The sequence below is a fragment of the Eucyclogobius newberryi genome, unplaced genomic scaffold, assembly GCF_026437365.1.
Source record: "Eucyclogobius newberryi isolate DKJ021-1_F unplaced genomic scaffold, fEucNew1.0.hap1 SCAF_10, whole genome shotgun sequence".
Taxonomy (NCBI): domain Eukaryota; kingdom Metazoa; phylum Chordata; class Actinopteri; order Gobiiformes; family Gobiidae; genus Eucyclogobius; species Eucyclogobius newberryi.
In genome coordinates, this window is record NW_027315724.1 from 12,720,142 (window position 1) to 12,741,801 (window position 21,660).

At 45.0% G+C, this 21,660-nt stretch overlaps 1 protein-coding gene across 1 annotated transcript in view; it reads left to right on the plus strand.

Moving 5' to 3' along the window:
• LOC140372472 (cilia- and flagella-associated protein 337-like) overlaps window positions 1-21,660 on the plus strand; it is a 79,876-nt gene that overhangs the window by 10,274 nt on the left and 47,942 nt on the right. Inside the window, exons 4-8 of the mRNA XM_072459573.1 lie at window positions 4,842-5,015; window positions 7,119-7,202; window positions 7,273-7,365; window positions 7,443-7,611; window positions 11,921-12,085. Of these exons, the coding sequence (XP_072315674.1) occupies window positions 4,842-5,015; window positions 7,119-7,202; window positions 7,273-7,365; window positions 7,443-7,611; window positions 11,921-12,085 (685 nt within the window). The remainder of the gene's footprint in view (window positions 1-4,841; window positions 5,016-7,118; window positions 7,203-7,272; window positions 7,366-7,442; window positions 7,612-11,920; window positions 12,086-21,660) is intronic.

The following is a 21,660-nucleotide window of genomic DNA, read 5'->3' on the forward strand; positions in this document are numbered from 1 at the left end:
GCCATTTTTATAATATGTAATAATAAAAAATGTAAAAAAAGTATAGCATGTCGTAAATGTAAAACAGAGTATGTAAAAGTTGTCTAAACAAAATGTGTTCAGAACTATCTTCAAGAAAGGGGCAGATATTTAGAAGATTGTTTTCTTCTCACTGCTACTATGATTGTGATGGTAATTTATGTTGACGTAAATAACACACAATTGAAATAATTAAATAATACAAAATAATAATGTTTGTTTGATATATGGATGGACCATGCGTTCCCCCGTTATTGGTCAATCCACCTGTCAATCACGGCCATTTGAACTCAGAGTGATGAAACCCCTGATCAGACTGTAAAAAAAACTATCATCAGTCCAGGCAAGTTTCCCCCATCAACCAATAGGCAAAATTCTCTATCAATCTAAAATTTGCAGATTTCTCACTTCTGGAGGTCGACTCTGAACAGAAGCCTAAAGCTGAGAGACTAACAGCATTAAAAATAAAAAAAATAAAAAATCACATCACACCGGCAGTGACCACTAGGCTTCGTGAGACAGGTTTAGGCATTGGGGAAGGTGATGGACTTGTTCTAAGAGTCTATGTCACCTGGTGTTTTATCCTCAAACTGACATCCTCAAACTGATGAAGATCAGTCACATCTGTGTCTTTGGGGTCACACACAAAACAAATGACAGTTTAGTGACCTCTCAAATATAACAAAGAGACACCATAGTCCCAAGTTAAACAGTGACACTAAAGAGGAGGACGGTAGGACTGATGTCACTGAGACACACAGTAAACCCTTCAGGAGAATCTGCCTTCAAAGCGCTACTGTTTTGTGAAGCATCACAAACAGGGACAAGGGGCATTTATTGAATTATAAGAGTGGCGTTGGGGGTTATTATTCTATGAAAAAACATGTTTACTTTGTCTTACCAAATAAGTTTAAAAAAAAAATCAAGTGAGTTAAACTGGTTTATGCAAATCTTTACACAATTTCACCAAACATGTCAATGAACTCAGTAAATGAGATTGAAGTATAATATAAATACATTTCTTAAAAACTTAGCTAAATATGTATTATATGAACACAGCTTCCTTCTTATCAGAAAAACAGTTTGACTTTGAGTAGATATTAAACCTTGCTGGCTGAGAAAGAACTTCACATCGTTAAACGTCGAGCAAAAGGGGGGAAAGTTTGGAGGTATAAAGGTCTTGCTCATCAAAATGGTCCACGTCCTTTGAGATAAATGGCTCTGGACTTTGCGTTTATCAATTAATATGCAAATGAAGTGGCTTGTGTAAAATAGTAAATGCTGGATTAGAATGACCATGCGCCGTCCTTTAATCTTTCAATCCTGATGATATTGAAATGTTGTGTCGGTTGCTTTGGAGACGGCAAAACGAGCACGACCTCTACAGCCGGAACTGTCCTCCTCAAAACACGCTCACAAATGAATGAACAAATTATTTACAAGTAGTTCTAATCCAGTTCAGGCTTAGTTTCGGGTTTAGTCTCAATATTGAAATGGTGAATATGCAAGCGTGAACTAAACCGAGACTAGAACAGGACCAAACCAATACTAAATCAGGACTAAACTGAGCCAAAACTAAACTAAAACCTATTGACCTCGTGCAGTCACGGGACGACTGTCTGATGCTGGACGGCAAAACAAGCGTGCGTACTGGACAACTACAGCTAGATTCAAACTACTGAATCGATCCAAAATGAGCGGTAATTCAGCCAAGATGGAGAGTTAAAGAACCGATATGTGGTAAAAAGTTCACTTGTTGGGGTGCAGGATCCGTATCATTTGCCTGCAAGTTTTTTTCGTAGATTCAAGATTGCCGTTTGTTGAGTCTACTGCTGCGGGTCGCTCTGTTTGTGCACGGCAACTCTCACCCAGGCCTTCTGATTGTGTAGACATCTTTACAGAATACTACCAGTAGCACACCAAGTTAGCAGTATATGAGACAGGAGACATGTGTGTCTTTCATATTCGGAAGCCGCTCTGTTTCAGAGAGACAGGAGGCTCCGCCTTTATCATTTAAACAGCACGTAACCTTGCGCACAACAAAATAGGGCCAACATATGCAGTGGTAAATATCAGCTCTAACACGTCCATCAGACATCTCCCACGTCGCCTACCACAATCTGTACAATTACTTAGTGAATCGTCAGTGCTACCTCACTGGTAAAGCGATAAAAGCGTATAAAAGTTTAGATGCCTACAGTTATATCGTGTCAGGACGGGGTAGTGGAGTCCAGCAGTGGAAAGGGCCAAATAAACCACTGTTTTAATCGTGTCGAAGGCCTGTTGCAGTTCAATACAATAGCTTGGGCTCAAACAACGAACCGTTCGGGAAGTGTTCGCCGCAAATTCTGCCAGTGGCACTCGGTTGCCAGTTTTGTCTCTTCACCGCAGCCACCCATCTCGCTCTCCTTTCTGGGGCTTTTGGGAAGCAATACAATTAAATGCCTTCTTTCTTTCCTTGTTGATTGGTACATCCATATGCTGAGCATGAGATTACCATGTTTTGTTGGTTGTGTTCGAGGTGAATAGGGAAGTGTTGGCAGTGTTTCACTCCGCGTGGTGGTTTGTTTTGCCGTCCAGCGACATGTGTCACGTGACCCGCTGACGTCAGCTGCACGAGGTCTATATTCCCCGGGACCTGCGCTGTAGCTAGATATGCTGCTGTTATGTTATGCTGTAAAACCATACATTTATGCACAGCTATTGGGGATGTGGAACCGCATCTGTACTTGAACCTGTAGTCTTAATTCTGTTTTATAACTCAGCTCTACTTCCTGTCCTTTTCAACTTGTATTTTTTTCATTTTTTGTCATAAACTGTTATTGACTGGTGTAAAACTATGATCAATATGAACCACAAGGATTAGCCAACCAAAATAACCTGGCAGGGAAAGATGCCCAAATCCGATGTTTTGTTTAAATCAGATTTTTTTACGTGGTCGTTCATATTACAAAAAAATTCGATTGCTGTTTGTGTTTGGTGTGAACAGAGTGTAGTGTGTATGTATGTGTCCCGCATGCGCACAACTGTGGTTACGGAACAAAAATGGCAGGTTACCCAGCCTCCTTTTACTGATGTCCTTAGCTTCTTTATATCTCGGACGAATGCTTAATCTCCTATCTTAATCATGCTTAATCATAATCTCCTCAAATAGCGCCTGACGCGTTTTTTATGATTTGAAACCTCAATTTTTGACTGAATTGATCACCCTATAAATTGATTAGTTCACAAACTTCTTCCTTCTTCCACTGACAGTTTTCGCCTCCTTCGTCTTTCATTTCTCTCCGCTTTGACTCAGAATTGTGACGATTATCCCGGAAATGTCGCCAATTGATGACGTTCAGGTGGGATAAACGGGACCTGAGTGATTGAACGAAAGAAAAAAGTTACAAGAATGAAAATAATCTCTCTTTCTTCACCATTAATACACAACATTCCATCCAAAATCCAGTGACAATTTTAGCACGAGGAACTTACACTAAGTGTAAGTGCTGCCATGTATTTTTTTTAGTCAAATGATATTTTTTTTGTAAATTCGATGAGCTTTTACCTTTGTTTACCATATGGTTGCAAGGTAACAGTGTAATTACCTCTCTCACTTCTCAAATCAGGAAGAAATTACAAAGTTTTCAAAAATTGTCAAATCATAGGGGAAGCAAGTTAAATTGTTTAACTAAATCTTGCATATAATTGTGTATAACTACTTCAGTGAAATGTGTAAACTTCAAACACAGCATATTATATTCATACTCCTCATGTATTTCTATTGCCAGAAAGAAGCTTGATTAAGTCTTCTCTTATGTGACAGATGGGGCTTTTTCTTGATCCACTGGAAAAATAGTTTCCTCATCACACCAGATGTAAAAGTTTACACATTTAAGTCGGCTGCCCAGCGGATAAACAACAGCCCTCAACAGACAAACAGACATGTCCAGTCAGCGCATGAACAAAGATGGAGGGTTAACGTTTTTAGATGTATTAAAAACCAAAAAATCTACTCTTTATTATTATGGACAATTTTAATAAACTGGTATCAGGGGAGACTACAATGATACTGTACATCGAACAATGAGCATAATCTGAGGAAGAAGTCTGCTTAAACTTCATTGGAAACATGAAATAACATATTGACTTCAGTGCAGTGTGTGACTGATTGTGGCAGGCAGGGCATCTGATGTATAAAGCTGCCATTAGCGCTATGCAGCTACTAGTGTTACAAACATTTCAAATTCGATACTAAGAAATATACTAAATTCTCAAAACTTGCTCTTCTTACTGCTCCTTTTCATTCATTCTCTTTTTATTCTGTATGTCATTGACACATTCAAAATTGAATAAACAATAAAAAATAACTACTTTTAGCGTTTTGATTTTCAATACTTTTAGAGTTGCTATAGGAGTCTTTCAATGCTACTGGATCAAGCCGTCAAGAGCAGTGGGCGACCGCATGCACTTTTGGATTCTTAGATTCAGGCTCAGGAGAACAGAGTTAGCAATTTTTTTGTATTTTTTTGGCCCATGTATTAGAGATGAGAGGGAAGGACATACAGGAAATTGTCGGAGCTGAAATAGAACACATGACACTGCGGCCGGCTGCACATGGAGCCTGGCATATGTGCTATCCACTCGGCCACAGAGCAGCTCTGTCCATGTTATTGGTTGAGAAGCATAGGTTTATTCACTTTTTATTTTTGTGTACTTGAAGTAATACATCCTAATCCTAATAAGATTAAAATGCTAATACGTATAGTATTTAAAGTGAATGTTTAACTGCTGGTGTCTAATGCAGATGCTGCTGTTGTTGTGTCCTCTGGTGTTCTCAGGTGCTTTACGTCCAGAGCTGGGGTCAGTACATGAGTGTGAGCCGACGGGGGACAGCGGGAGTGTGGGAGGCGGAGGACGTGTCCCTGCTCCACACGCTGCCTCTGCATAACAGCACGGTCAGAGCCAAAGACCTGTGGGTCACCGATCTGGTGCTGCTGCACAATCTGGACAAGGTCAGAATATTATACTGCTGATTTACTCATGAAGATGTGTTTTCATTGACATTACAATGGTCAAAATAACCAAAAGGTGGAAGAAGCACATTTAGGAATAAATATAGGGACTGAGACAATAGTCTATATTGGAATAAATAAGAATTTTGGGTCATTTTTACCAAGAGTGCCTGTTTTTTTCTTCTGAAAGAGCTTGACTAAAATTAGCCCAAATTCAAACTGAATTTATTTCTGAACCCTTTGGTGCACAAACAAATATATGGTCACTTTGTGAAGCTGAAACTTTGTAATTTTAGCCTCTGATGTCTCATATTTCTTGACCCTGATTCATCCTAAAATGATTTGACTGGAAATAAGTGGGTTACAGCTTTCTTTTATGCTTAACAGCCCAGCAGCTTGATAGTTCCATTTGATCAAATGGTCAAAAAAAAGGAAAAGAAGCCCCATCTCTTAATTGACTAATCATGACCACTATGAAATATATACTAATACTAATACTAATATATACTAATCATGTCGACTATAAAATATAATCATACTAGTGGTATTTTGAGAATCATAACTGCTTTCTGGACCATACAGACTTAAAAACACATACAAAAAGACCTTGTATAACAAAGAAAACAAAGCATTATTAAATAAAAATGTACAAAAAATAATCAAAAATGTCAGAGACAAAACAGTTTATTCGGAATTATTCTCACTCCAGAAGTCACCATATCATCAACCTTTAAACCATATTATAACATTGTTCCCTTATCAAAAACAATATCTGAAGTTATATTTAGCTTTATTCACACCTGTTTGATGAATCCTGTTTTGTAGGTCCTCTCCCTCTGAGCCTCACAAAATACTGTCCCAAATTTCCCAGATTTGTGACATCACAGGTCGAGCTCTGTAGATCTTCTGTGCTTTTAAATCATCACAAAACTCGTTCTGAGCTTTTCTGCCTCCACTCACATTCATTAATACTGCATAGTGACAGTGACAGAAAGTGATAGCTTTTGTTTATTTCCCCTTGGTAATTCTCTCCTCTGCCAGAAGATGGCATGCTATCAATAATCCTGATAAGATAATGCTTACTGTTGTACTGAAAGTAATGTGTGGTTTTGAATAGATGCTTTATTTTAAGTTCTCAAACATGAGGTGCCAAGACCAAGGTACTAAAGAGCATATTTAAAGGCCAATAACACCAATAATAATAGGTAATATGTGTCTTTAATATTGATATTAATATATGTACCAGTAGTATAAACATGCATGTGTCTGACGCCATCTGCTCACAACAGAAGGAAGTGTTGCATTTTGAAATGACAATTTCGCATCAAGTCTGACACTAACAGACGGATGCTTTAGGCACGTTTCGACCGGCACTGATTTACATGACCCGGTTCGCATAAGAGTGCAACTTCGTGCTAAGGGCCTGGCTCTGCATCATGAAAGATCTGCTACATGAGCGGCTGACGTCACCCAAACGTGTTTTCTTAAAAGATCAAATCTAAATTGTACCTGAATTATTGGTATACATTTTAATCATAAGGGCCAGTCTCAGCATGTCACAAAATGTGAACTGAACCATAAGACTGGTTCCTGGCTGACTATTAATTTGTTCTTATTCTACTCGTGGGTGACTGGAGCCTATCCCAGTGACTTTGGGCCTTAGGCGGGGTACACCCCTGACAGGGGCACAGGGGGACAGAGACATACACACACATTCACTCTCACATTCATTCACTATTTAAAGTTGTCGATTTACCTGACACAGGAAGGACTTGCAGACTCCACCCTTGTTGGGAGGCGAGAGCTCTAACCACTCTGCCACTGTGCACCTCATCGCTGATTAGTTAAATGCTAAAACATAATTTTATAATCGTATAATATTGCACAGAATCACTTAAAAAGAGGAAGACTGAACACGCCCCTGGTATGTAAATGGTAAATAGCATTTACAGTAAACATAAACTTAATTTTTCAGATTTAATGTTCCCTTCTCGGTTGGTGGTGAAATTAGTCATGTGAACTGAACATTAAGCATCCTGAAATGAATGAGATGAACAGCAAACATTTGGGTAAAGTACTTCATCTGCTTGCATATGTGAACAGGTCGTGGTGTCTTTTACAAGTAAGGAGTTGTGTTTCTATGACATAGGCTCCAAACCTGATTTCAACTGCAAGTATAAGATACAAGTAAGCACTCCGAATGTCATGTTTTGCTGTTTATTTCATTTCAGCTACAAAATCAATTTCTCTTCATCAGGGTTTGAAGTTCACCCCTTGGTGTCTGGACTACTGGGCCGACCCCTCCCTCCCCGACCAGGCGGTGCTCAGCGTAGGAGACATTGGGGGACAGGTGCGTGTGAGTCAGACAGCAGTGTAAGACCGGGGTTAAGTGGGCTCCGGGCTGGACGCGTTTGTGTCTGTGTTCAGGTCAGTGCGCTTTGCTTCACCTCGGTGCAGATCTCCCTGTTTGAGAGCCGCTGGGCGAGGGCCGCAGACGGGGCGGACCTCATCCTGTGGGACGAGCTGCTGAGAGGGAGACACCGCTGCTGCTACATCGTGAGTCACCAGGCCCACCAGCCCGCATGGGTCAGGAGAGGTGAGCCAGCCTGTAACAGACACCGTAAAAGTATGAGAGCATTTAGTGAGGTATGGTGAGTTGTTTAGACTGTGAAACGCACAATGCACAATCCTCATACTTTGGCAGCCGTGGATACAGCGAAATCGATCCAAGCCCCATCTTCTCACGACTTGGCACTTTGTACGGCCGAACCTGTGGGTGCCCGGACAACAGGACAAACACAAACACACACAGCTGACACCCGTATGACCCTGCCTGCGTTCACCTCAACACTATTGCTTCCATTTGGGCTTACGCAACACCACGGAAACGCCACGGCAACGCCACAGCACGACGCTGACTCATCCGTGCCCCACACTCCCCCACATCGCATCAGCCTCTTTGGGCCACCGCGGTCACAGCCCCGCAGACTCCCCCCGGTGCGGCAACAAAGAGGTCGCGCTGTTGTGTGTGCATTGCATCAGTCGTACGGAGCCGCGGCGAAGGCTCAGTCGTTTCATAATGACAAGCTGCGAGTGAGGGGGCGAGGGGGAGGCTCTGATGAAGACTGGGACGAGGCTAAAATACACATAAATAAGCGTGACAAATGGGAAAACAAAGGCGGGAGAAAAACAAGGCAGGGAAAATAACAGTGGCTAGGGCATTCAAAGTGCGGCTTAATTGAAATGGCCCAAGTTGCGAGTGTGTGCCGTTTGTGTGCTAAGCTGTGAGGGAGAACGAGCAGGAGGATGAGCGTAGTGGGAGTCTCGAGGGGGCTAGTGTTGTTGCGTTTGAAGTTGCCCACCCTGCAGAATGAGTTGGCTGTGTAACATTAGACATGGCTGGTAATATAGGGTGCTCCAAACCTGAAAGGCCTTGAGAAAAAGAGGATGTTAGGAAAGTGCTGAAAATGAAGTAAAGCAGTGAATCTCAAACTGTTGTTCTAAGTGTTCTTCTGGTGGAAAGGATCTCCTGCAGTTGTGGCCTGTTCTGGAGCGATATTTGAAAAAGTTTAACCCGGTTCTTGGAAGGATTCAGCAAATTTGAATGTGTATCGACAGTGCAAACGTTTTGGACGTCAACAGGAGATATATTTGTGTAGAATTACATTGCAATTTAGATTTGTAACTGGAATAAAATGAGCTTAATGGCAAGAAATGTTCGTGGTAATGTGACTCTACGATAAGCACAACATCACCAACATGTCAACTGAGTAACTGGATCACGATTCCCATTGATTCCATTATGAACAATTGCTGCGTTATGATTTGCATTTGTCGTGAGTTAGTCAAAGTTTTTATGCATATTTTGAAAGTTGCGACTTCATATCATAGCTGTGAATTGGTACGTGTGTCAATTATTTTTGAAAAGGTTGATATATTGTTTATTATTTGTAAAGAATGTATTAATCCGTAGGGTTTATTAGACAGGACAGTACATCATGAACTGGGGAGGAGAGAGAAGGGAGGACACGCAGTAAATTAATAAATTATAATATTGAAGACCACTTTATGCGACTTCTTTAACACTGCAGCATAAATCAGAGTAATCTCAATGATTATGAGCTGCAATGAATACATTATACAAAGAAACACAATGTTTAAAAGCATGTTTATTTGTATGAGTTATTAATATAATCATTATTCAACCAATACAGCTCAAATATTGTACTTAAAATCCCCTGAAAATTATTGTTCTCTCATTTGTTGGGTGATAAGTCGATAAAGCGCTTGACTCTTGTTAGTTCATGTTGTAGTTGTGTCCTTGAGCTTTACCAAAATCGCCTGAATGAATTAACGATTATCTGATTGTTGGTGGTCGGAAGCAACAGCAATTCTATGGGACAGACTGCTGCGCTCATGAGTAAAATAAAAAGAACAGTGAAGCGACTGAGGACTTAGAACAATGTATTGATTTAATACAATTTATAGTTTGAATGTTTGAATTTCAAATGTTAATTCTAAAGTGTCTGCGGCATCTCATAATTCTGTCCGTCTGGTTTATTATCTAATCAACTATTCATAGATCAGAAGTGACGTCGCACACCTGTTGCTACCGCCATCTTGAGGACGGAACCCGTATGCTAACTGTGGTCCCTGCCCAAAAAAAAAGTCTCTGCCCAAAAAAAAAGTCTCAACGCTAAGACCACGTTTGACCAAAACATTTATTACTGTGGTCAGGAGGGACCGGTGGACTTACAGAAATCACTCCAGACTGAGGCTGAGCTGTTTGTTTCAGGTAGTTAGCAGTGTGCTAATGCTAGTTTTTATTGTGTGGCTATGCTAATAGACGTTAGCTTACTTGCAGACAGTTTTAACAAGCCTAATTTCCAACTGTCTGGGAGTTATATTTTAGGATCAAACACATGCACATAAAGTCTCTTGTGGATGAGGAAGCTTAGATGAAAATGTCCGCAAAGGTTCGTTGTGGCAAGTTGTCGCTGCTTTTAAGCGACTCATAATCCATAACTTCTTGAAGTCTCAACCCTTTTCAGTCTCAATTTGATGCTGTGTTTCATGACTATCAAACAGCAGAGGAGCAACAGCATGTGATGACGTCTTCGATATGGCGGTGACAACAAATAAGTCACGTGACAAAAACTCATGAATACCTACACAAAATGTCTCCAACTTTATCCTACATTAATTCAAATGTGACCTATTTAATATCGGATTGATTCACTTGCATTACGAAACACAGGACAACCCTTCAATCAGAAAATCAGCTCCTCTTTTTATTGCTAACAATGCGACATAATTATGCAGCCAAATTTGGGACTAGCTTTTGACCCTTGCTTTGTCGTGTGCGATCAAACGTATTAATGCTATCACAGAGAGGAAAGCCACTCTTAATATAGACATGAAGCTTTTTAATGAACCATTTCCAGACGTAGCATTAATTGAGATGGATGGTGACGCAACACCCATTACGTTTTGTGTAATGCCACTGAGCAAACCAAGCCGGCCTAATTCTATGGAGCAGCGAGCATCACTAACCACACGCCACGGTCAATGCACATTTGCTTATTTGAAAGAGAAAATGTCATTCGGAATTCTCCCAGGACCTAGGCATAAACAGGAGAAGGATGGATGTAATGTGATGAAATGAAATGTTGGGAGCGGTGTCATCATCTAAATATGTTGCAATGTTGTTTTTACATCGGATTTGGAGGAGTTCCTAACTTAACTTCTTGTGGTAACTTTAATCACGTAGCTGTTCACCTAGCACCACCTTCTGCGAGCAATTGTGGAGCGGAGATGTTCAGTAGGGCTAAAAGATCACAATGAAATTAGCTATTTGAATTTTGGAAAAGCTGCATTATTTACTCCACAATCAACAAAATATCCTTTTGTTAGTTTTGATCAACACAAGCATGTTCTGAACTACATGCCATTCTTTTTATTAGTTTGTCAGTTCATTGGCCTATTTCAGTCTTTTGTCAATTCGGTTTAAAATGTGAACTTTCAACTAAAGTTTATTACCAAAAACAGAAAGTACAAATCTAATCACAATCGCAGTACTCGTCAGAACATTTTAATAAGTTGTATTTTTCTCCAAAATCCTGTAGTCCTAATATCCAGGCTGTACATTCATAACATGCTGTGTACACTATTTTAAGGTGTTCCGCAATATGACATTTAACTTATATGTTTTGCAGTTATAAAATGTGCATTTTTGACTGTAAGAATAAGGTAGTCTTTCCACAGATCCGGGGTCTCGTTTATAAAGCTTATAAAGCAAATTCTTTCTGAAAATGTATGTACAAATGAAGCACAAACTTTTTAATTTAGCTCAGATCACCTTCTGCCTCATTTCTAAAACCCTGAAAGCACAAATCAAAGTTTTTGGATCATTTTTGGAGCCACCTGATCTGTCTCCAGAGATAGATAAGTTTAATGCCGTGCAGAGAAAACTTCCAGGCAAAACAATAACATCTCCATGGAGACAAGCAGGTGGCGAATGCTCCAGAAAAATGTGTGAAAGTAAAATCTATGTCTTCCAAAGTAGTACAATACAAAGCAAAGGACAGAATATGTATTTTCTACTTGATACTAAAATAAGCAAAATTCCATACATCCTGGTATGTCTGATTGTTGTCTTGGATACAAATGGAGTTGTCGCTGAACAATGTTAAGGGCATGGTGCAAATAACTAAAGCATAATTACTAAGAAAAGTTAGCAATGTAGCTTTTGTAACTTTCTTTACAAATAAAAGTTAACATAAAGACAATAAACGTCTGCACATTTAGTCTTGTTTTTTCTTGACAGAGCCTGAATCTCACTCGTACCCTTCAAATTCTCTGCCATGATTTTGAGATATCCTCTTGTTTCTCACTGTCTCTTGCAGTGTGTTATGTTGGACCCCTGGGGGCCTTCTTGTCCTGCAGCACCAGTCCCAGCAGCAGCCTGGTAGTGGCCTGGAAGAATGACAGCAGGAGTCTGAGGCTCACCACATGTTACACCAAGAGAGGCGTGTGGGACTTAGACCACCACCAACAACTCAAGCTCATAGGTAAACTTTTCTTCCAAACATCGGACGATCCAAAAATATAAAAAACAAATCTATCTTGAAGGCTTTGTGTCTTCAGCAGGAAATTCTAAAGTCTAAAGAGTTGAACCACACACAGACAAAAGAAATTGTATAAGTTTATTGGTCTCGACTCTCAAAAGTCTTGGTCTTGTCTCGGACAATGGACAAAACCCGGACTAAATCAAGTCTAGACTGAGCGGAATGAACCAGGACGAGGGCAGGACATGCTTAAAACTCTTGGGCACAGGACACGGATCACGCTGCTCGGTCGCATGCGCTGCTCGGTCGCATGCGCTGCTCGGTCGCATGCGCTGCTCGGTCGCATGCGCTGCTCGGTCGCATGCGCTGCTCGGTCGCATGCGCTGCTCGGTCGCATGCACTGCTCGGTCGCATGCACTGCTCGGTCACATGCACTGCTCGGTCACATGCACTGCTCGGTCACATGCACTGCTCGGTCGCATGCACTCTTCGGTCGCATGCACTGCTCAGTCACATGCACTCTTCGGTCACATGCACTGCTCTGTCACATGCACTCTTCAGTCGCATGCACTCTTCGGTCACATGCACTGCTCGGTCACATGCACTGCTCTGTCACATGCACTCTACGGTCACATGCACTGCTCTGTCACATGCACTGCTCTGTCACATGCACTCTACGGTCACATGCACTCTTCGGTCACATGCACTGCTCAGTCACATGCACTGCTCGGTCACATGCACTGCTCGGTCACATGCACTGCTCGGTCACATGCACTGCTCGGTCACATGCACTGCTCGGTCGCATGCACTCTTCGGTCGCATGCACTGCTCAGTCACATGCACTCTTCGGTCACATGCACTGCTCTGTCACATGCACTCTTCAGTCGCATGCACTCTTCGGTCACATGCACTGCTCGGTCACATGCACTGCTCTGTCACATGCACTCTACGGTCACATGCACTGCTCTGTCACATGCACTGCTCTGTCACATGCACTCTACGGTCACATGCACTCTTCGGTCACATGCACTGCTCAGTCACATGCACTGCTCGGTCACATGCACTGCTCGGTCACATGCACTCTTCGGTCTCATGCGCTGCTCGGTCGCATGCAGGGCCGGCCCAAGCCTTCAGGGGGCCCTAAGCGAAAACATTTTTGGGGGCCCCTCACCACGTCATCAGAATCAGTTTTATTGCCATTGTCAGTAAACAATTCACATATGGGAACTTTCTTCAACGCAAACAAAGCGCACCAAAACGCCAGGGCATCTGTTTGCCAGTTAGTTTATTCTCAGCACCTCACAAGCTCAAATATTGCTAACTTAAATCCCACAATGCAACTTGGTATTCCGCTGACATCACCTCTACTCCCTGTACAAATAACACACGTCCCAGATATGTTTTTGGGGCGTATTTGTGGGCGTTAAGGGTCGACAGCCACATTAGCACATTAGCAGTTTAAATGAATGAACAGGGGGGTCTGGGGGCTTTACCCCAGAGATTTTCAGACCTTTTTTGTGTATTCTGCTGCATTTTAATGTGGTCCAGCCGGATAAAGTAAGAGTAAAATGTTGAGGTTGTAATGCTATAAAATGATGATGTGATGAAACTGTGCCAGGAGAAAATGACTAAAGCCAGTTATTAATACATTAGTGTACTTAATTACTCAATACAATATTGGCTATGAAAAATAATTATGGTCAAATTGATTCATTTTAACTGAAAATGTAAAAGTATTAGTTATCCTTACTAATTTATCTTTTACAGCTCCCAACTGTTCCTTCTTGCTAAAGTGACAAAACAAGTTATATTAAATTAAACAAATGGCATAAGCATTGCTTGATTAACAATTAACACTGATAAAACAGTGCAAACATATTATTCCCAGAGAATGAACAGAACGAGAAGTGAAGGTCCAAACCTAGCTATAGTGAAGAGACTGCGTTTCTGCAACTTTGCCACTTTTGTATAAAAATATATAGTATTATTCTATAACAGACGTACTTATAATATGTCTGGTTATTTTTCACTATCAAGTTATTATAATTTATAACAAATAGTCTAATGATGCTTTTTAAATAAATCGAAATGTTTTATTGCTCTATTAAAAGTTAATTACAATATAAATGTTTGTTCTGATCAGAACATCACACACTGGACTCCTGCATGAAACAATGCTGCGATGTGATTGGCTGATGGACCTGACGTGCATAAACCTTTACGTTCCTCTTATTGCACGTTAAGAAGTCAAAGTAAAACAGACATCACGAGTTACGATTGATCTCACACATGGTGATGTGAGAGAGGGGACGCAAACTCAAACCAGCTCAACTCTAACTGAGGCTGCACAGGGGCCCGGGACAGGGGCCCGGGACAGGGGACAGGGGCAGGGGCCGCACACTGTTCACTCCAAAGTCTCACGTCAGAGGTTCTGGACGAGACGGCGCTCGTCCGGACCGGATCTCCGCCTCTTAGTGACCGGGGCATAGACGCCCCTCACCGGCCTCACCTGCAGCTGACACTACGGGGCTGGTGTAAATGTGAAGCTTATTATCTTTCATTCACACATATTATTGTGCGCGGGGCAGAGCTCTCGTCGCCTGAGCGAACTAATGTGACAGAATCGTGTTGTTTCAAACAGCAGCACTAACCGTCTCTTTGTAAGAGAAGTTCAATACCTGGAGAGTGTTGTTGAGTTTGCAGTTTCTTTACATCGTCAAGAAGTTTCTTCTTTCGTTTTTCGGCATCGGGGGGATATATTCCTCTGGACATGAGGACCACGCAGGGACCACGTTGTGTTGTGTTTATGTTTTGCTCTCGAGCTCCTCGCGCACAATGAAGTTGACCAATCAGCGCAGGTTTGGTGTCTTGGTTGCCAGATTGTCATTACAAATAAATGTGGTTTGTGCGTTATATGTTACCGCTGTGTGCGCTGCCGCATCAGCAGCGCTACTACACTAGTGGCGCACGCTGCGCTTGCACTTCGCATAAAACGGGTTGCCAGATTGGGGGCCCTATTAAAGCCTCGGGGCCCTACGCGGCTGCTTAGTTCGCTTATAGGCTGGGCCGGCCCTGGTCGCATGCACTCTTCGGTCGCATGCACTGCTCGGTCACATGCACTGCTCGGTCACATGCACTCTTCGGTCACATGCACTGCTCGGTCACATGCACTGCTCGGTCACATGCACTGCTCTGTCACATGCACTCTTCGGTCACATGCACTGCTCGGTCACATGCACTGCTCGGTCACATGCACTCTTCGGTCGCATGCACTGCTCGGTCGCATGCACTGCTCGGTCACATGCACTGCTCTGTCACATGCACTGCTCTGTCACATGCACTCTTCGGTCACATGCACTCTTCGGTCACATGCACTGCTCGGTCACATGCACTCTTCGGTCGCATGCACTGCTCGGTCACATGCACTCTTCGGTCACATGCACTGCTCGGTCGCATGCACTCTTCGGTCACATGCACTGCTCGGTCGCATGCACTGCTCGGTCACATGCACTGCTCTGTCACATGCACTGCTCTGTCACATGCACTCTTCGGTCACATGCACTCTTCGGTCACATGCACTGCTCGGTCACATGCACTCTTCGGTCACATGCACTGCTCGGTCACATGCACTGCTCTGTCACATGCACTCTACGGTCACATGCACTGCTCTGTCACATGCACTGCTCTGTCACATGCACTCTACGGTCACATGCACTCTTCGGTCACATGCACTGCTCAGTCACATGCACTGCTCGGTCACATGCACTGCTCGGTCACATGCACTCTTCGGTCTCATGCGCTGCTCGGTCGCATGCAGGGCCGGCCCAAGCCTTCAGGGGGCCCTAAGCGAAAACATTTTTGGGGGCCCCTCACCACGTCATCAGAATCAGTTTTATTGCCATTGTCAGTAAACAATTCACATATGGGAACTTTCTTCAACGCAAACAAAGCGCACCAAAACGCCAGGGCATCTGTTTGCCAGTTAGTTTATTCTCAGCACCTCACAAGCTCAAATATTGCTAACTTAAATCCCACAATGCAACTTGGTATTCCGCTGACATCACCTCTACTCCCTGTACAAATAACACACGTCCCAGATATGTTTTTGGGGCGTATTTGTGGGCGTTAAGGGTCGACAGCCACATTAGCACATTAGCAGTTTAAATGAATGAACAGGGGGGTCTGGGGGCTTTACCCCAGAGATTTTCAGACCTTTTTTGTGTATTCTGCTGCATTTTAATGTGGTCCAGCCGGATAAAGTAAGAGTAAAATGTTGAGGTTGTAATGCTATAAAATGATGATGTGATGAAACTGTGCCAGGAGAAAATGACTAAAGCCAGTTATTAATACATTAGTGTACTTAATTACTCAATACAATATTGGCTATGAAAAATAATTATGGTCAAATTGATTCATTTTAACTGAAAATGTAAAAGTATTAGTTATCCTTACTAATTTATCTTTTACAGCTCCCAACTGTTCCTTCTTGCTAAAGTGACAAAACAAGTTATATTAAATTAAACAAATGGCATAAGCATTGCTTGATTAACAATTAACACTGATAAAACAGTGCAAACATATTATTCCCAGAGAATGAACAGAACGAGAAGTGAAGGTCCAAACCTAGCTATAGTGAAGAGACTGCGTTTCTGCAACTTTGCCACTTTTGTATAAAAATATATAGTATTATTCTATAACAGACGTACTTATAATATGTCTGGTTATTTTTCACTATCAAGTTATTATAATTTATAACAAATAGTCTAATGATGCTTTTTAAATAAATCGAAATGTTTTATTGCTCTATTAAAAGTTAATTACAATATAAATGTTTGTTCTGATCAGAACATCACACACTGGACTCCTGCATGAAACAATGCTGCGATGTGATTGGCTGATGGACCTGACGTGCATAAACCTTTACGTTCCTCTTATTGCACGTTAAGAAGTCAAAGTAAAACAGACATCACGAGTTACGATTGATCTCACACATGGTGATGTGAGAGAGGGGACGCAAACTCAAACCAGCTCAACTCTAACTGAGGCTGCACAGGGGCCCGGGACAGGGGCCCGGGACAGGGGACAGGGGCAGGGGCCGCACACTGTTCACTCCAAAGTCTCACGTCAGAGGTTCTGGACGAGACGGCGCTCGTCCGGACCGGATCTCCGCCTCTTAGTGACCGGGGCATAGACGCCCCTCACCGGCCTCACCTGCAGCTGACACTACGGGGCTGGTGTAAATGTGAAGCTTATTATCTTTCATTCACACATATTATTGTGCGCGGGGCAGAGCTCTCGTCGCCTGAGCGAACTAATGTGACAGAATCGTGTTGTTTCAAACAGCAGCACTAACCGTCTCTTTGTAAGAGAAGTTCAATACCTGGAGAGTGTTGTTGAGTTTGCAGTTTCTTTACATCGTCAAGAAGTTTCTTCTTTCGTTTTTCGGCATCGGGGGGATATATTCCTCTGGACATGAGGACCACGCAGGGACCACGTTGTGTTGTGTTTATGTTTTGCTCTCGAGCTCCTCGCGCACAATGAAGTTGACCAATCAGCGCAGGTTTGGTGTCTTGGTTGCCAGATTGTCATTACAAATAAATGTGGTTTGTGCGTTATATGTTACCGCTGTGTGCGCTGCCGCATCAGCAGCGCTACTACACTAGTGGCGCACGCTGCGCTTGCACTTCGCATAAAACGGGTTGCCAGATTGGGGGCCCTATTAAAGCCTCGGGGCCCTACGCGGCTGCTTAGTTCGCTTATAGGCTGGGCCGGCCCTGGTCGCATGCACTCTTCGGTCGCATGCACTGCTCGGTCACATGCACTGCTCGGTCACATGCACTCTTCGGTCACATGCACTGCTCGGTCACATGCACTGCTCGGTCACATGCACTGCTCTGTCACATGCACTCTTCGGTCACATGCACTGCTCGGTCACATGCACTGCTCGGTCACATGCACTCTTCGGTCGCATGCACTGCTCGGTCGCATGCACTGCTCGGTCACATGCACTGCTCTGTCACATGCACTGCTCTGTCACATGCACTCTTCGGTCACATGCACTCTTCGGTCACATGCACTGCTCGGTCACATGCACTCTTCGGTCACATGCACTGCTCGGTCGCATGCACTCTTCGGTCACATGCACTGCTCGGTCGCATGCACTGCTCGGTCACATGCACTGCTCTGTCACATGCACTGCTCTGTCACATGCACTCTTCGGTCACATGCACTCTTCGGTCACATGCACTGCTCGGTCACATGCACTCTTCGGTCACATGCACTGCTCGGTCACATGCACTGCTCTGTCACATGCACTCTTCGGTCACATGCACTGCTTGGTCGCATGCACTGCTCTGTCACATGCACTCTTCGGTCGCATGCACTGCTCGGTCACATGCACTGCTCTGTCACATGCACTCTTCGGTCGCATGCACTGCTCGGTCACATGCACTGCTCTGTCACATGCACTCTTCGGTCGCATGCACTGCTCGGTCGCATGAACTGCTCGGTCGCATGCACTCTTCGGTCACATGCACTGCTCGGTCACATGCACTGCTCGGTCGCATGAACTGCTCGGTCGCATGCACTCTTCGGTCACATGCACTGCTCGGTCACATGCACTGCTCTGTCACATGCACTCTTCGGTCGCATGCACTGCTTGGTCGCATGCACTGCTCTGTCACATGCACTCTTCGGTCGCATGCACTGCTCGGTCACATGCACTGCTCTGTCACATGCACTCTTCGGTCGCATGCACTGCTCGGTCACATGCACTGCTCTGTCACATGCACTCTTCGGTCGCATGCACTGCTCGGTCGCATGCACTCTTCGGTCACATGCACTGCTCGGTCACATGCACTGCTCGGTCGCATGAACTGCTCGGTCGCATGCACTCTTCGGTCACATGCACTGCTCGGTCACATGCACTGCTCGGTCACATGCACTGCTCTGTCACATGCACTCTTCGGTCACATGCACTCTTCGGTCGCATGCACTGCTCTGTCACATGCACTCTTCGGTCGCATGCACTGCTCGGTCACATGCACTCTTCGGTCGCATGCACTGCTCGGTCACATGCACTGCTCGGTCACATGCACTCTTCGGTCACATGCACTCTTCGGTCACATGCACTGCTCGGTCACATGCACTGCTCTGTCACATGCACTCTTCGGTCACATGCACTGCTCGGTCACATGCACTGCTCGGTCACATGCACTCTTCGGTCGCATGCACTGCTCGGTCACATGCACTGCTCTGTCACATGCACTCTTCGGTCGCATGCACTGCTCGGTCACATGCACTGCTCTGTCACATGCACTCTTCGGTCACATGCACTGCTCTGTCACATGCACTCTTCGGTCGCATGCACTGCTCGGTCACATGCACTGCTCTGTCACATGCACTCTTCGGTCGCATGCACTGCTCGGTCGCATGAACTGCTCGGTCGCATGCACTCTTCGGTCACATGCACTGCTCGGTCACATGCACTGCTCGGTCGCATGAACTGCTCGGTCGCATGCACTCTTCGGTCACATGCACTGCTCGGTCACATGCACTGCTCTGTCACATGCACTCTTCGGTCGCATGCACTGCTTGGTCGCATGCACTGCTCTGTCACATGCACTCTTCGGTCGCATGCACTGCTCGGTCACATGCACTGCTCTGTCACATGCACTCTTCGGTCGCATGCACTGCTCGGTCACATGCACTGCTCTGTCACATGCACTCTTCGGTCGCATGCACTGCTCGGTCGCATGAACTGCTCGGTCGCATGCACTCTTCGGTCACATGCACTGCTCGGTCGCATGAACTGCTCGGTCGCATGCACTCTTCGGTCACATGCACTGCTCGGTCACATGCACTGCTCGGTCACATGCACTGCTCTGTCACATGCACTCTTCGGTCACATGCACTCTTCGGTCGCATGCACTGCTCTGTCACATGCACTCTTCGGTCGCATGCACTGCTCGGTCACATGCACTCTTCGGTCGCATGCACTGCTCGGTCACATGCACTGCTCGGTCACATGCACTCTTCGGTCACATGCACTGCTCGGTCACATGCACTGCTCTGTCACATGCACTCTTCGGTCACATGCACTGCTCGGTCACATGCACTGCTCGGTCACATGCACTCTTCGGTCGCATGCACTGCTCGGTCACATGCACTGCTCTGTCACATGCACTCTTCGGTCGCATGCACTGCTCGGTCACATGCACTCTTCGGTCACATGCACTGCTCGGTCGCATGCACTCTTCGGTCACATGCACTGCTCGGTCGCATGCACTGCTCGGTCACATGCACTGCTCTGTCACATGCACTGCTCTGTCACATGCACTCTTCGGTCACATGCACTCTTCGGTCACATGCACTGCTCGGTCACATGCACTCTTCGGTCACATGCACTGCTCGGTCACATGCACTGCTCTGTCACATGCACTCTTCGGTCGCATGCACTGCTTGGTCGCATGCACTGCTCTGTCACATGCACTCTTCGGTCGCATGCACTGCTCGGTCACATGCACTGCTCTGTCACATGCACTCTTCGGTCGCATGCACTGCTCGGTCACATGCACTGCTCTGTCACATGCACTCTTCGGTCGCATGCACTGCTCGGTCGCATGAACTGCTCGGTCGCATGCACTCTTCGGTCACATGCACTGCTCGGTCACATGCACTGCTCGGTCACATGCACTCTTCGGTCGCATGCACTGCTCGGTCACATGCACTGCTCTGTCACATGCACTCTTCGGTCGCATGCACTGCTCGGTCGCATGCACTCTTCGGTCACATGCACTGCTCGGTCACATGCACTGCTCGGTCGCATGAACTGCTCGGTCGCATGCACTCTTCGGTCACATGCACTGCTCGGTCACATGCACTGCTCGGTCACATGCACTGCTCTGTCACATGCACTCTTCGGTCACATGCACTCTTCGGTCGCATGCACTGCTCTGTCACATGCACTCTTCGGTCGCATGCACTGCTCGGTCACATGCACTCTTCGGTCGCATGCACTGCTCGGTCACATGCACTGCTCGGTCACATGCACTCTTCGGTCACATGCACTCTTCGGTCACATGCACTGCTCGGTCACATGCACTGCTCTGTCACATGCACTCTTCGGTCACATGCACTGCTCGGTCACATGCACTGCTCGGTCACATGCACTCTTCGGTCGCATGCACTGCTCGGTCACATGCACTGCTCTGTCACATGCACTCTTCGGTCGCATGCACTGCTCGGTCACATGCACTGCTCTGTCACATGCACTCTTCGGTCACATGCACTGCTCTGTCACATGCACTCTTCGGTCGCATGCACTGCTCGGTCACATGCACTGCTCTGTCACATGCACTCTTCGGTCGCATGCACTGCTCGGTCGCATGAACTGCTCGGTCGCATGCACTCTTCGGTCACATGCACTGCTCGGTCACATGCACTGCTCGGTCGCATGAACTGCTCGGTCGCATGCACTCTTCGGTCACATGCACTGCTCGGTCACATGCACTGCTCTGTCACATGCACTCTTCGGTCGCATGCACTGCTCGGTCGCATGCACTGCTCTGTCACATGCA